General features: G+C 35.8%; 1 protein-coding gene across 1 annotated transcript; it reads right to left on the bottom strand.

The window, feature by feature from the left end:
* Nucleotides 1-14,325: 14,325 nt before the first annotated feature.
* On the bottom strand, nt 14,326-15,983 carry LOC105639036 (F-box/FBD/LRR-repeat protein At3g26920). Its single transcript, XM_012222973.3, has 3 exons — nt 15,189-15,983; nt 14,950-15,090; nt 14,326-14,625 (listed from the first exon to the last, which is right to left on the bottom strand). Exons 1-3 carry the CDS (start codon nt 15,981-15,983, stop codon nt 14,326-14,328), a joined length of 1,236 nt encoding a protein of 411 aa, XP_012078363.2.
* Between the last annotated feature and the right edge of the window lie 568 nt (nt 15,984-16,551).

Genomic DNA, 16,551 nt, shown 5'->3' with positions numbered 1-16,551 from the left:
TATACATAACGCTTACAATTTAAATAATTACTAGAATTAGAAAATTACTTTTCTAGTTTTGCAGTGAAGAAACCAAAGCTTTAGCCGAGACAAAGAAGAATATACTCCTTTGAAAAATTAACCAAAAGAAACGTGAGTTTTATAATAATAATAATTATTGCATAACATGGATATTTACACGAAACGCTTCCTAAAATACTAAAATGAACACAACCAATCAAGCATACAGCACAACATCAGCACTCATAAGTAATTATACTTTCAAATAATCAAACAAGTGGAAATTGGTCAATGGCGTCATAGAAATCTGATGAGCTGTCCTCACACATGGCCCATCCCCTCATGACGTGTGCACCAAGAAGCCGATCCCATACATGGCCAACCGGTTTAATCCTTACTTGACCAACCATCTCAATTTTTTTTTTATACTCTCTTTTCTTTTCCATACCAACAGGAGGCAACCTTAGTTTTCCCATATCATTCATATCATTAGATATACACGGGGCGCGATCTCCCCATACATGGCTAACGGTATCATAGACCGCCCTCACAAATCCAATGGTGACCCACTTCATCCCAATCCCACACAAACAGGGAATATTATCAGCACAACACATCTAATCAAACATTGCATTTTAATGCAAACACATTAAATAAACAAAGATTGTTATGCAAATGAACAAACATGCAAATATGTATAAATAAATATAAAAGTAATTAATATTTATGCTATAAATTAGATAAGTGATAAATAATTAAATAGGTAATTAGAACATTATGTAGTATTATCTATATGCATGAAGCAGGTAGTAATGCACTATTTATTATAGAGAACAAAAAGCTCTAGCTCTGGTTTTTGATTTAGGAGTAGCAGACGAGCTCGATTGATCTATAAAAAGCTAAATTAAGAGGAGAGAAAGGAATAGAGTAAGAAATCTCTTTAAATAAATCTAACAACTAATTTACTAACTATAATTATAAGTAATTAAGATTTTGTCAAAATTTTGGCAGAACTTCCCCTAAAAATAAAATTTTCTATCTGTTTAGACAATATCAAATATCTAACATTTATCAATCAAATTCACACGACTCATCCATTGGGCAATCAACCAAATCAAATACTCATCCTCCTTTTCATACAAGCTTCAACATTCAACGATTCTCATTTATTAGTGTTTGCTTACAAGTTCACAATCAAAGTCTCAAACTAAAGTCTTGAATCTCATATTAATAATAACATTCACTACTCAAATTCCATATTTAAGGAGAAGTAGAATTCATAACTCATCTGTCAAAGTTTTAATTAATCACACCAAATAATTAAACATCAATAACTGTGCAATTTACATTCTTTTCTCATATTACAACTTTAGAAAGCCAAGTAATTTGGCAACTGCATAGAAAATTTCTGGAATCCAATTATTCGATACATAAAATCAACTAACATATGAGAGTTGGCAAATAGCTGAGGTAGACTGTCCATTCACAAGTTGTTCTAACCTAAATTATAACATAATTGTTGCCGAATGAAGAGAACTTATTTACAACATCAATATAAGTTCAATTCAAGTAAAATTCGTGGAACTTCTCTAATTTGTTACTGCCAATCAAAGGAACTGCTATTATCTAATCAAAACTCATTTTCCATATGCAAATGAATTCATTTTTCCATCTATGGTAAACGTACAACTTTCCTTTCAAATCTAAGTATTGTCAAATTCATGAAAACAAACAGTGTAGCTGCTACCTTTTTCGTGATTCTCTCATTTTCTAAATTCCATTATTAAATATTAATAAAATTGCTACCATGCACCTACAAACCTCAAATCCCAAACCAAAGCTAACCATAAAGACGTCAATTCCTTTAGTATCTTGCAAGAAATTGGTTTATAATTTTATTTCTTAACTTGTTTCAAATAAAAACCATGGAGATTCCCATGCAGCTTCTGCCATTACAATAAAAAAATATATAAAACAAAATCAATTTCCTTTACCCAAAATTTATAGCGGTCATATAACTCTTCTCATTCAATAACATGAATTCAATTTATGAAATTAGCTACCGATTAAATCTAAATTCAGTCGCATCTAATTGCATGAACAGGGCCCCATGAGCCATAACTTCCACACATCTAAGATTCAAGCTTCAAACCCATCAAACTAAAGGAAATCGTATTTTGGTTTCTAATAGGTTACAGCTTTATCACTTCTCATATAGCAAGATTAAACGAATATCTCCTAAAATTTCCACATGAATAGTAAATTAAAACCTAGTTAGCTTATTAAAAAAAAAAAAAAAAAAAATACCCCCAATTCCTTTATGTCCTATTAAGGACATAAATATAGCATTCATTCTCTATCCAGTACAATAACTGATTTTCAAAAATGCACTTAATAATAAGAATTCCTTATTTTGATTACTTTACATCAAAAAATTACATTTAATCATAATGGTTGCCATCTCAAACTATAACCAATGTTTCTGTCTTAATCTCATCCTTTGTTATTATCAACAATACTTATTACTTGTACATAGTACATCTATAGGCTCAATATATAGATTCAACTGACATAACTCATAAAATTTTACTAACTAAATGCTGCCAGGGATGGTCCCAAGCCTATGGTGGGAGGGGCCCTGGCCCCTGGCCCCAGGCCCCTTAATTTTTTTTTTTGAAATTTTAATTTTAGTTTTATTAAATATTATTTTATTCTTATATTTTGCCCCCCTCAAAATAGTTGAGTTCTTAGGCCCACATTTTATAACCCATGAAGTTAATAAGCTAATAGCCCAAGTACAATAGTTTAAATCAAAATTAAAAAGCCCTTAAACATATTCTCTAAACTTAAGGAATAAGGTATCAAAAAAGAAAAGAAAACCTTTTCAACTTTCAAGCCGTCACTGGTCTTTCTTTGCTTTGTTTTGCCATTTGTTCTATCTACACCTAGCAATTCAATTCTACAAATAATTTATTGGCTTCACGTAATTAATTATAAATTTATAATTATAGTAATAATTGATTGAATATTTATATTATTTTCTTTGTTTTTTTAGTATTTATTAGCATAATTTGTTTGTATTTTTATTCAAATTCCTGCGATTTGTTCTTTATGAGAAAAAAAGAAAAACTTGATTATGGATTGCAACCACACAAATTCTACACTTTAAGTATATTGTTTGGGTAGGAAAGATTGAGAGAATTGATGAGAGTAGACCTTTTTCTTTTAGAGAAGATGACAATGAATTAATGATGGTGTAGCTAGTTTGTATCTTAGAAGTAGAGTCCTGTTGTTAGAAAGAAATCTTAACTAGGTTTTTATTAGTGTCAGTGTGTAATTTTAAGTTCATTAAGAAGCTGCAATTAGAATGTATATTGTGTTTGACAATTTTGTAATATAAGAATGGTTATGTCATTTGCAATTTTACAAAATTTAGTATAAATAAATAATACTAAAATTTTATGAAATTCTTTTGTTGAAAGTTTATATTTTTATGCTTGATAGAGATGAAAAGAAAAATTCAATTTAATCTTAAAATAAAAAAATCTATGAAATTTAAAATAATTAAATCAAATTCCCTTATTTATTTTACAATTCAGCTTTATTTATATCAAATTGTGATTAATATGTTGCTTAAACATCTAAAATTATAAGTTAGCTCAATAAAACACATAAATTAATTATTACATTTACCATTATTTTCTGATTATATGCCAAAAGAAATTTACTTCTTTAGAGTTTACTCAACTCACTACCAAATCTTTTCAATAAACATATGCTTAATATATAATTGGAAACGAACATATATGCAAAACAGAAATAATTATTTTCCTGTAGTTAGGCAAGATTTTACTACTCTCACTTTCAAGCTCCTCACGAGGAGCTCTATTGATTCATGACTATGCATAACTTCAAAAAAACATGAACATCCTCCATTATGACCCCGTATCAACTGCGATCACTTCCTCCTCTTCTTCCTCCTCTTTCACTTTCCCTTCTTCCTTCTTTACCACATTTCATCATCTACCTCAAGAAAGATATCAACTCAAGAAAGAGCAAAGCCCCACATAGCAAAGAGATCAATTACATTAACAATCAGGGTATGAAAAGGATACTAACATATAAACTCAAAAGACTTCATAATTGTCAAAGTTCAACAGTTAAATTAACAAAAATACTAAAATCAACTATTCTCCTAAATAGCAGAAACAATATTAAGGTCCAGTAATCAATTTTTAAAGAAAGCATAAAAAAAGTGAAGTTAAGGTACAGTAATCAACCAATATAAATATTTCCACCTATCAAAAATCTATAAAAGGTACAAATTGCCAAAACAACAAAACATACTAAAAAACAATTTATATCAACATAGAGTCAAGTGAAATTACCGTAACCTAAGGATTGCAGAAACCCTTAATTGCTTGTGATTATGACTTCACCGGAAGATGACTGACAGTGGTGGCCGCGGTGGTCGTTGACTTGGATGAGGGTTTGTTGTGTTTTTGTATTTTCTTTGTTTTTTGTTTTTGAGATCGTAAAGTTAACTAATGTTTTTACAACATTTACTGTACTAGTTCTTTATATTCATATTCGTTTTAATTTCTAGTTTAATTTTTTTATTTATATAAATATTAAAGCATAAATTTCTATTTAGGTTAAAATAAATATAATATTTATTTACATCATAAGTGCATTAAAAACTACTTATAATATTAATTCTATATATTTAATTCTATTTTTTTAAGTAATGTCAAAATAAAATTTAATCCAACTCCTAAACCTAATTTCAGCGCATAATTTACACATATAAATTTTTAAAACATGTGTTCAAAGATTAAATCAGTACATCATTCAATTTCAACCTCTATTCCCTCAACCCTAAATCAATAAATAAATAAAAATAAAAAATATTTCCAAAACTCAATATGTAATAATAAAAAAAAAAATACTTTAAAAAAATTTGCAATTGAATCTTAAAAATCAGTACTTCTTTAACTGGGAAGGCTATAATTTAATGAAATTTGATTTTGATGGATAAAAAAGATGGAGCAATTAATCCATAGTATGAATTCAAAATAACCAAATTCAATCCCGAGCACATTTAGAATTAGAATTCAATTATGTTCTAAATCATCACAATATGGTTTGGATTTCAGAAATGTAATTATTCTTCCCTAAAAAAACAACAAAAATAAAATATTAAAAAAATATTCTTATGCAGTAATTTTTCATTTGTTTCATCTCCCATTGAAGAACTTTTTTTATTTGCTTGTCACTTTTCATGAGATTCCACCTAACTCAAATGTCACTTTCTTCGAACTTAAAAACACTTTGGTAGAAATCACAGATTGCATGGGATTGATTTCTCAATTCTCACCATGATTTATCGATAGTTTATATTTTATCATGAACAAAAACCTAATTTTAACATAAAGGAAAGAACAAGAACTTGTTGGGTCCCGGCAATAAGATTACAAGAAAAATAACACAGCGGAAAAATAAAAATATGACACAGATATTTACGTGGTTCACCCTTTAACTGTTAGGGCTACGTCCACGGGACAAAAACCGAATAATTCTTCCACTATTAAAAATAGTAGGCTTACAAAGAGAGTAATACAAAATAGTGGCACTCACACAGTGTTTCCCAAATTATCCTCACTATTCTCTCTACCCGAGTTTTAGAACCCAATTCTAAAACTCAAATTTTCTCAAAAAAAACTCTCTTCGCTCTTTTGGTCTGTGTGTTATGAAGCGTTGTGCCATCTCCTATTTATAGGAGGGATGGACGCGGGATTAGGAGAGGTGGACGCGTTAATTACGCGTCCACCGAAAAACGGATCACCTACCAAGAAGAAAATTCTTATTTCCTTATTTCCATTTTCAACTACATGTGGGTCCTACCACGTTTTCTTTTTTTTTTTTGTTTCAAATGTGGGTCCCATTGAGTGGGCACCGCACAACAAACCTCCCCCTGCACACTCAAGTGGGGACGTTAGCCATACCAGCTATCTTTCTGCAAGTGACAAGTTTCTCCGTAGGTAAAGCTTTAGTCATCATATCAGCGCCATTATCATCAGTGTGAATCTTTTCAATCTGAAATAACTTCATCTCCAGCGCATCGCGTATCCAATGATACCTCACATCAATGTGCTTTGACCTTGAATGAAAGGTCGAATTCTTGCTGAGATGTATCGCGCTTTGACTATCACATAGCAGAATGTACTTCTCTTGTTCTACACCCAATTCTTGTAGGAATTTCTTCATCCATAAGAGTTCTTTGCTAGCTTCTGTAATGGCGATCTGCAAGTGGTGCCTTGTGTCGAAAGTCTTCCCGACAAGAGGAGGTCGGGCGGCGTGTCCCGCAAAGTTGTAGCGGCGGTACAAGATGGTGGGCAGATTATCCTTAGAGGGGAGGTCACGATTTGTGTGGTCCTTGGTTGGAGGGGAGGTTTGTTGGGATATCCTCCCAAGTCCCACATCGGAAAAATGTGAGAAGAGGAACCAAAATATAATGGTTCAAACCCAACCCATTAGTATGAGGCCTTTTGGGAGGTGCCCAAAAATAAATCCGTGAGGGCTTGGCCCAAAGCGGACAATATCATACTAATTCGGGGTTGGATCAATGGGACCCACATTTGAAACAAAAAAAAAAAAGAAAATGTGGTAGGACCCACACGTAGTTGAAAATGGAAATAAGGAAATAAGAATTTTCTTCTTGGTAGGTGATCCGTTTTTCGGTGGACGCGTAATTAACGCGTCCACCTCTCCTAATCCCGCGTCCATCCCTCCTATAAATAGGAGATGGCACAACGCTTCATAACACACAGACCAAAAGAGCGAAGAGAGTTTTTTTTTGAGAAAATTTGAGTTTTAGAATTGGGTTCTAAAACTCGGGTCGAGAGAATAGTGAGGATAATTTGGGAAATACTGTGTGAGTGCCACTATTTTGTATTACTCTCTTTGTAAGCCTACTATTTTTAATAGTGGAAGAATTATTCGGTTTTTGTCCCGTGGACGTAGCCCTAACAGTTAAAGGGTGAACCACGTAAATATCTGTGTCATATTTTTATTTTTCGCTGTGTTATTTTTCTCGTAATCTTATTGCCGGGACCCAACAAGTGGTATCAGAGCCGAAGGTTTACCGGATCCGTGGATATATTTTAAAAATAAATATACCACGACGACGAGAAAATTACGCCGAGTCCATTAGTGCAGTCCGTTCGAAAAGACGTTGCAGAATCGACTTAGTGATGAATAGTAAAATAGTAACTCAAAGTTGATGGTGAACAGTACTACTGGCGTTACTGTTGCTGAGTCCGTTTCAAATAAGCCCAGCACTATTCACGCATAGTACTATTCACATATACAGTTACTATTCACGCATACAGGTACTGTTTACGTATACTGTTACTATTCAATTATACGGTCACTATTCACGTATACTACTATTCACGTATACGGTTTTGCTGGTGATAATATTCTGCACAAGTTAAAAATGGACGACAGAACAACAGGCACAATGGTTAGACTCAACTCATCAAACTATGCAGTATGGAAGATATTAATGGAAGATCTTCTATGCTGTAAAGATCTGTTTGAAACGATTGAGTTGAAGGGGGTCAGGCCAGCTTCAATAAATGAAAGCGATTGGAAGTCAATTAACAGAAAAGCAGTCGCAACTATTAGGCAGTCTGTTGAAATGAGCGTCATAAATCATATCGCTCATGAGAAAGATGCCTATTCAATTTGGAAGAAGTTGGAGGACATGTACGAGCGGAAGAATGCCCAGAACAAAGCCTTTTTAATTAAAAAGCTTGTAAATCTAAAGTACAAAGATGGCGAAAGTGCTTCAGATCACTTGGGCAAATTTCAAGAAATAGTGAACCAACTGACGACGTCAAAGATAGTGTTTGACGACCAGGTGCAGGCACTATTCTTATTGAGTTCCTTGCCAGACAGTTGGGAGACACTGACTGTTACGCTCAGTAATGTGTCGGAGGGGAATCTGACCTTAACCACAGTCAAGGAAAGCATTCTGAATGAAGAAACCAGACGTAAGGAGAATGCTACGAGTAGCAACTCAGATGCACTCGTTACAATTACAGAAAGGAGGGGGAGAAGCAGAACAAGATACCCCCAAAATCCAGACAAACGTGACAATTCACGGAGAAGATCCAAGTCAAGAAAAGGTGTCACTTGCTATCATTGTGGCAAGCCCGGTCACATCCAAAGGCATTGTAGAAAGTGGAAGAAGGAACGAGCCAAAGAAAGTGATGAAGAAAAAGACGATACGGAGGTAGCTTCAGTAGCTATTGATGCTGACGCACTTGGTGATGGTAGTGCGCTGATTTCTCATGCTGGTCTTAGTGAGTGTTCCACTAGTCAACAATCTTTATGGATTATTGACTCTGCATGTTCTTATCATATTTCTTCAAATAAGGAATATTTCTCATCACTTACCCTCGGAGATTATGGCCATGTCAAGACTTTGAATGGCACATATGTGGAAAATTGCGGCATTGGAACAGTATGCATCAAAACCAATGCTGGATATGATCTCTGGTTGGAAGATGTGAGATACACTCCTACAGCAAACTTCAATCTGATCTCAGTTCACTGTCTAGATGAATTGGGCTATACAAATCTGTTTGTCAACAGAACGTGGAAGCTTTCCAAAGGTAACTTGGTGTTCGGTCGAGGAAGAAAGATTACGAGAAAAATAACACAGCGAAAAATAAAAATATGACACAGATATTTACGTGGTTCACCCTTTAACTGTTAGGGCTACGTCCACGGGACAAAAACCGAATAATTCTTCCACTATTAAAAATAGTAGGCTTACAAAGAGAGTAATACAAAATAGTGGCACTCACACAGTGTTTCCCAAATTATCCTCACTATTCTCTCGACCCGAGTTTTAGAACCCAATTCTAAAACTCAAATTTTCTCAAAAAAAAACTCTCTTCGCTCTTTTGGTCTGTGTGTTATGAAGCGTTGTGCCATCTCCTATTTATAGGAGGGATGGACGCGGGATTAGGAGAGGTGGACGCGTTAATTACGCGTCCACCGAAAAACGGATCACCTACCAAGAAGAAAATTCTTATTTCCTTATTTCCATTTTCAACTACGTGTGGGTCCTACCACGTTTTCTTTTTTTTTTTTTGTTTCAAATGTGGGTCCCATTGAGTGGGCACCGCACAACAAACCTCCCCCTGCACACTCAAGTGGGGACGTTAGCCATACCAGCTATCTTTCTGCAAGTGACAAGTTTCTCCGTAGGTAAAGCTTTAGTCATCATATCAGCGCCATTATCATCAGTGTGAATCTTTTCAATCTGAAATAACTTCATCTCCAGCGCATCGCGTATCCAATGATACCTCACATCAATGTGCTTTGACCTTGAATGAAAGGTCGAATTCTTGCTGAGATGTATCGCGCTTTGACTATCACATAGCAGAATGTACTTCTCTTGTTCTACACCCAATTCTTGTAGGAATTTCTTCATCCATAAGAGTTCTTTGCTAGCTTCTGTAATGGCGATATATTCCGCCTCAGTGGATGAGAGTGCAACGCATTTTTGCAATTTTGATTGCCAAGAAACTGCTGCTCCTGCAAAAGTCATCAGATATCCAGAAGTTGATTTGCGCGAATCAACATCACCACCCATATCTGCATCTGTGTAACCATCTAACACAGGTCTATTATCACCAAAACATAAGCACATTTTGGAAGTGCCCTTAAGATACCTGAGAATCCACTTCACTGCATTCCAGTGTTCTTTACCTGGATTTGAAAGAAATCGGCTAACAACACCAACAGCATGAGCAATATCTGGTCTTGTGCATACCATGGCGTACATCAAGCTGCCAACGGCGGATGCATAAGGAATTTTCTTCAGTTCTTCTTTTTCTTTCTCACTTGAAGGACATTGACTAAGACTTAATTTGAAATGACCTGCAAGCGGAGTAGAAACTGGTTTTGCATTGCTCATATTGAATCTGCTGAGAACTTTCTCGATGTACTTCTCTTGAGACAGCCACAACTTTCTCTTTTTCCTGTCTCTGGAGATCTTCATTCCGAGTATCTGTTTTGCCGATCCCAAATCCTTCATGGCAAAGGATTTTCCAAGTTCCTTTTTCAAGCTCTCAATTTTCTTAGCATCTTGGCCCACAATAAGCATATCATCCACATATAACAAGAGAATAATAAAGTCGCCTTCTATGAACTTTTTCACAAATACACAGTGATCAGAAGTAGTTTTCTCATACCCGTGATTTACCATGAAAGAGTCAAACTTTTTGTACCATTGTCTTGGAGCTTGTTTGAGGCCATACAAGCTTTTCTGCAATTTACACACCAAGTGTTCTTTGCCTTTGACTCTGAACCCTTCTGGTTGCTCCATATAAATTTCCTCCTCTAAGTCACCATGGAGAAAAGCGGTCTTTACATCAAGTTGCTCGATCTCCAAATTCAGGCTAGCTGCTAAACCGAGCACAACTCTAATAGAAGACATCTTGACTACGGGTGAGAAAATTTCTTCAAAGTCAACTCCTTTCTTCTGACCGAATCCCTTCACAACCAGTCTCGCCTTGTACCTTGGCTGTGAGTTGTTCTGTTCAGTCTTCAACCTGAACACCCATTTGTTCTTCAATGCTTTCTTACCTTGAGGCAGTTTCACCAACTCATAAGTCTGGTTCTCATGCAAGGACTCCATCTCATCTTGCATGGCTTTCAGCCACTCATTCTTTTTACAATCTTCCATTGCCTCCTGGTAGTTCTCTGGTTCTCCCCCTTGAGTCAACAAGTCATATTCATTAGGAGAATATCTTTGGGAAGGTATCCTGCCTCTCGCAGATCTTCTCAATTGAGGCAGTTCTTCTATTGGAGCTGGTTCAGCATCATTCTGAACAGGTTCATCATCATCTTCTTCATCATTTTGTGGTTCTATATGAGGTTCTGCATCAAGACTAACAGGAAACTCATTGATAGACTTTGGCTTTTCATTTTTCTCAAAGTTTTCAATGGTTTGGTCTTCCAGGAATACTACATCTCTGCTTCTGATGAGCTTCTTTTCAACTGGATCCCATAATCTGTACCCAAAATCATCATTTCCATAACCCAAGAAGATACACTGTTTTGACTTCGAATCAAGCTTGGATCTTTCATCTTTTGGAACATGAGCAAAAGCCCTGCAGCCAAATATTCTAAGATGATCGTAAGAAATATTTTTCCTTGACCACACCTTTTCTGGAACATCTCCTTTGAGGGAGGTTGAAGGTGAAAGGTTGATCAAGTAAACTGCAGTATTCATTGCTTCAGCCCAAAAGGTTTTAGGAAGTTTAGCATGAGAGAGCATGCATCGAACCCTTTCAACAATGGTCCTGTTCATTCTCTCTGCAACTCCATTCTGCTGTGGAGTTTTGGGAACTGTCTTCTGAAGTCTGATGCCGTGTTCTGAGCAATACTTCACAAATGGACCTCTGTACTCACCACCATTATCAGCTCTAACACATTTTAGCTTTCTTCCCGTTTGTCTTTCAACACTGACATGAAAGACTTTAAACATATCCAGCACCTGGTCTTTTGACTTTATTGGGAAAGCCCACACCTTTCTAGAATGGTCATCAATAAAGCTAACATAATATAAGCAGCCACTCAAAGATTTGTCACCCATTGAGCAAACATCAGTGTGTACCAATTCTAGAATACCAGGTTTTCTAGATGGAGAAGGAGATCTTTGAAAGGAAACTCTATGTTGTTTACCAGACAAACAATCAGTGCATATTTTCAGAGGCAAACCTTTCAAAGATAGCATTTTCTTCTTAGTGAGAGTCTCCATTCCTTTCTCACTCAAATGCCCAAGTCGTTTGTGCCATAACTCAGCAGATGAATCTTCAACTGCATTCACTACTCCTGTGCAAACTTTAGCCTGGGTGTAGTAGAGGGTGTTGAACTTTCTTCCTCGACCGAACACCAAGTTACCTTTGGAAAGCTTCCACGTTCTGTTGACAAACAGATTTGTATAGCCCAATTCATCTAGACAGTGAACTGAGATCAGATTGAAGTTTGCTGTAGGAGTGTATCTCACATCTTCCAACCAGAGATCATATCCAGCATTGGTTTTGATGCATACTGTTCCAATGCCGCAATTTTCCACATATGTGCCATTCAAAGTCTTGACATGGCCATAATCTCCGAGGGTAAGTGATGAGAAATATTCCTTATTTGAAGAAATATGATAAGAACATGCAGAGTCAATAATCCATAAAGATTGTTGACTAGTGGAACACTCACTAAGACCAGCATGAGAAATCAGCGCACTACCATCACCAAGTGCGTCAGCATCAATAGCTACTGAAGCTACCTCCGTATCGTCTTTTTCTTCATCACTTTCTTTGGCTCGTTCCTTCTTCCACTTTCTACAATGCCTTTGGATGTGACCGGGCTTGCCACAATGATAGCAAGTGACACCTTTTCTTGACTTGGATCTTCTCCGTGAATTGTCACGTTTGTCTGGATTTTGGGGGTATCTTGTTCTGCTTCTCCCCCTCCTTTCTGTAATTGTAACGAGTGCATCTGAGTTGCTACTCGTAGCATTCTCCTTACGTCTGGTTTCTTCATTCAGAATGCTTTCCTTGACTGTGGTTAAGGTCAGATTCCCCTCCGACACATTACTGAGCGTAACAGTCAGTGTCTCCCAACTGTCTGGCAAGGAACTCAATAAGAATAGTGCCTGCACCTGGTCGTCAAACACTATCTTTGACGTCGTCAGTTGGTTCACTATTTCTTGAAATTTGCCCAAGTGATCTGAAGCACTTTCGCCATCTTTGTACTTTAGATTTACAAGCTTTTTAATTAAAAAGGCTTTGTTCTGGGCATTCTTCCGCTCGTACATGTCCTCCAACTTCTTCCAAATTGAATAGGCATCTTTCTCATGAGCGATATGATTTATGACGCTCATTTCAACAGACTGCCTAATAGTTGCGACTGCTTTTCTGTTAATTGACTTCCAATCGCTTTCATTTATTGAAGCTGGCCTGACCCCCTTCAACTCAATCGTTTCAAACAGATCTTTACAGCATAGAAGATCTTCCATTAATATCTTCCATACTGCATAGTTTGATGAGTTGAGTCTAACCATTGTGCCTGTTGTTCTGTCGTCCATTTTTAACTTGTGCAGAATATTATCACCAGCAAAACCGTATACGTGAATAGTAGTATACGTGAATAGTGACCGTATAATTGAATAGTAACAGTATACGTAAACAGTACCTGTATGCGTGAATAGTAACTGTATATGTGAATAGTACTATGCGTGAATAGTGCTGGGCTTATTTGAAACGGACTCAGCAACAGTAACGCCAGTAGTACTGTTCACCATCAACTTTGAGTTACTATTTTACTATTCATCACTAAGTCGATTCTGCAACGTCTTTTCGAACGGACTGCACTAATGGACTCGGCGTAATTTTCTCGTCGTCGTGGTATATTTATTTTTAAAATATATCCACGGATCCGGTAAACCTTCGGCTCTGATACCACTTGTTGGGTCCCGGCAATAAGATTACGAGAAAAATAACACAGCGAAAAATAAAAATATGACACAGATATTTACGTGGTTCACCCTTTAACTGTTAGGGCTACGTCCACGGGACAAAAACCGAATAATTCTTCCACTATTAAAAATAGTAGGCTTACAAAGAGAGTAATACAAAATAGTGGCACTCACACAGTGTTTCCCAAATTATCCTCACTATTCTCTCTACCCGAGTTTTAGAACCCAATTCTAAAACTCAAATTTTCTCAAAAAAATACTCTCTTCGCTCTTTTGGTCTGTGTGTTATGAAGCGTTGTGCCATCTCCTATTTATAGGAGGGATGGACGCGGGATTAGGAGAGGTGGACGCGTTAATTACGCGTCCACCGAAAAACGGATCACCTACCAAGAAGAAAATTCTTATTTCCTTATTTCCATTTTCAACTACGTGTGGGTCCTACCACGTTTTCTTTTTTTTGTTTCAAATGTGGGTCCCATTGAGTGGGCACCGCACAACAAGGAAAGAACAAGAACTTGATGAATCCCATATGCTCCTCCAAAGTGAAATCATAAGACTTTGAAAACGTCCTTCAAATTAACATCTACGTATTTGTACAACGAACCCACCAAAACCTTAAAGCAGCACCCTTTGGATATCAAACTCCTTAGGTAAAGTCACACATATTTGGTGATTACTGCCAACTAAAATCATATTAAATTAAAGGACTACAAAATCAAAACTAGGATGTAGTTTTGATCGTAATCACCAACTAAAATCATATTAAATTAAACGACTACAAAATCAAAATTAGGATGTAGTTTTGATAGTAAGCGTTGGGCGCGCCTCCTAGCCAATCGTTTTTCCTTTGTTTCTTCGAACTCCCATGGGCTTCCAATCATATGTGGTTTACGAGTGTCAAAAACAAACCTCTCAAGCCTGACAGCATTCTCAATGATGTACATTGCAAGCTCGACATCAATGATTTCCCCCACAAAACCAATGAATTCTACCTCTTTGAGGTGTTGATGAGGACATCTTTTAGGCTCTTCAGCTTCTCGTTGTATGTAACTAGCATACCAATGGAACTAAAACATGTAAAAACTAAATTAAAATGTTTCTTTCGAAAAGAAACTATGAAAATATACAATTTCTACATTATCACGCGGTAAAACACACAAATTCTTCAATATGAGACATTGACATTGGTCGTGACCATGGGGAGTGATGCTTCTTGAAGGAACCAGACACAATGTAATGGATGCATCGATTTAAAGACATTCAAAAATAAATTGAAACACGTAACAAGCAAATGAGTGACAATCAACTATTCATCTGTGGGTCAGTTTTTTCTCAGCGCAAGTCAACGAGTCCCTACTTGGCAATCTTTAAGTTCACAACTAAATAATTACCTTTAAAGTAAATTTGTGCAAGAAAGGCGATGCCTCGATCAAAAAAGTGAAGCCAAGAAGGCTTTCTTCATCATTTGTATTTGTTATTAGCTCCAATCGTCTGAGATTGGTCAATACTGGAAATTGAAGATCCTTTGTTACCTGCATACAGCAATCAAATTTAGGACCAACAAACCCGTTATATTTAATCAGTAAGAGAAAACAAAAAGAATGCACAAACATGGTTTTCACATACAAACCTTACTATAACAAACATCTAAAGAAAGTGTCTCTAATTGATAAAGGTAGTGTGAAAGTTCATAATAATTATGAATTAGGTAATGAGAATAACTCCCTCCTATCAGCATTTCAGCAAGCCGGGGAGCACATTTCAAAGGCATGCTTATCTTCGGTCCGAAGTATTTGAATGATATAAGATTGACTGCAGAAATTTCAACATTCTTAATGGAAAAGCAATATTTTATGTCCAAATATTTCAACCGAAGTGATGGACCATCAACTTTTAGATTCACCAGAAGATCCGAGGCTGCTATATATAAGCATTCTAGAAGCAAGCAATTAGATAAGAAGTATTCAACAACTTCTCCAGTTACATTTACATTAGCCAATTGAAGACTAGTAAGGCAACTACAGCCAGGAAAACCAATATTTCGTGATCGCAACTGCTTTTGATAATACTTGAATGGAAAAGTGTATTTCTTCTTAAATATGGTATCAAAATAATCTCGCAAGTCCAACTCAATTATCTCAGCTTTCTTTTCAATTGCGAATGTTACCCATCTATCAATGTCGCATCCAAAACTTTTATCCAAATCAAAACGAATTCTGAATTTATGCATTTTTGGAGTACCTTTACACGAACTCAGAACTTGATTCACCCAATTGACATAACTTGTCCTTTCAGTTTCAAGAGTTTTTGTTTCCAATTGCACATCATTTAATGTTTGTTGTGCATCAAAATTCAATACAGGAATTAGCGTCCACACCTTCAACCACCTACGTGAAAGAATACTAGTTCTTGTTGCTTCTTTCATTGTCAAGAGAGAGAGAATGAAAACAAGAATATCTTCTGCTAATTGACTTATCCAATCCAAGCCATTGTATCTCTGATCACTCAGTTATTTACAAGTGAAACAAACAAGGGAAATATGTTAGGGTGAAAAACTATAATTAACCAAAAACATAGCATGCAATAAAATGGAATAATGTGATTTTCAATAAAATATAAAGTATTTTGCCAATTCAGAACCACAAATGCATGTTCCTTTTGTTTTTTCACAATTAGAACTTGATCAACGTGCCAATCCAATAACAGAGGTGAGTAGTAACTGAAAAAATATTGTCCAATTTGATGACCATATCTATAATTGAATATTTATTCTATTTTGGGTTAATTAGGGTTTGACCCAAGTTTGAACTACCAAACTCTTAGCCATTGAGCTAACTCTAGCATCATTGAGCCAAAACTGATTAGTTGTAATTGGTTCTGTAACGTATTTTTATTTATATCCATTATCCACTGAACCTCCCCTTTTGATGCTAGATTAGCTCATGAATTACATTCTATGAAGAACAAATATGAAGAAAAGTGCAACCAAACAG

This window comes from Jatropha curcas, chromosome 9 (assembly GCF_041381405.1).
Source record: "Jatropha curcas cultivar XTBG-Jc1 chromosome 9, XTBG_Jcur_1.0, whole genome shotgun sequence".
In the NCBI taxonomy this organism is placed as follows: domain Eukaryota; kingdom Viridiplantae; phylum Streptophyta; class Magnoliopsida; order Malpighiales; family Euphorbiaceae; genus Jatropha; species Jatropha curcas.
This window is presented reverse-complemented; position numbering and strand designations above follow the sequence as displayed.

Coding starts and splice junctions, on each gene's coding strand:
- LOC105639036 (XM_012222973.3), bottom strand. CDS start 15,983: ATGAAAGAAGCAACAAGAACTAGTATTCTTTCACGTAGGTGGTTGAAG. Junction 15,091..15,188: donor TAGATGTTTGTTATAGTAAG/GTTTGTATGTGA, acceptor TGCTGTATGCAG/GTAACAAAGGATCTTCAATT. Junction 14,626..14,949: donor TGCACAAATTTACTTTAAAG/GTAATTATTTAG, acceptor TACATGTTTTAG/TTCCATTGGTATGCTAGTTA.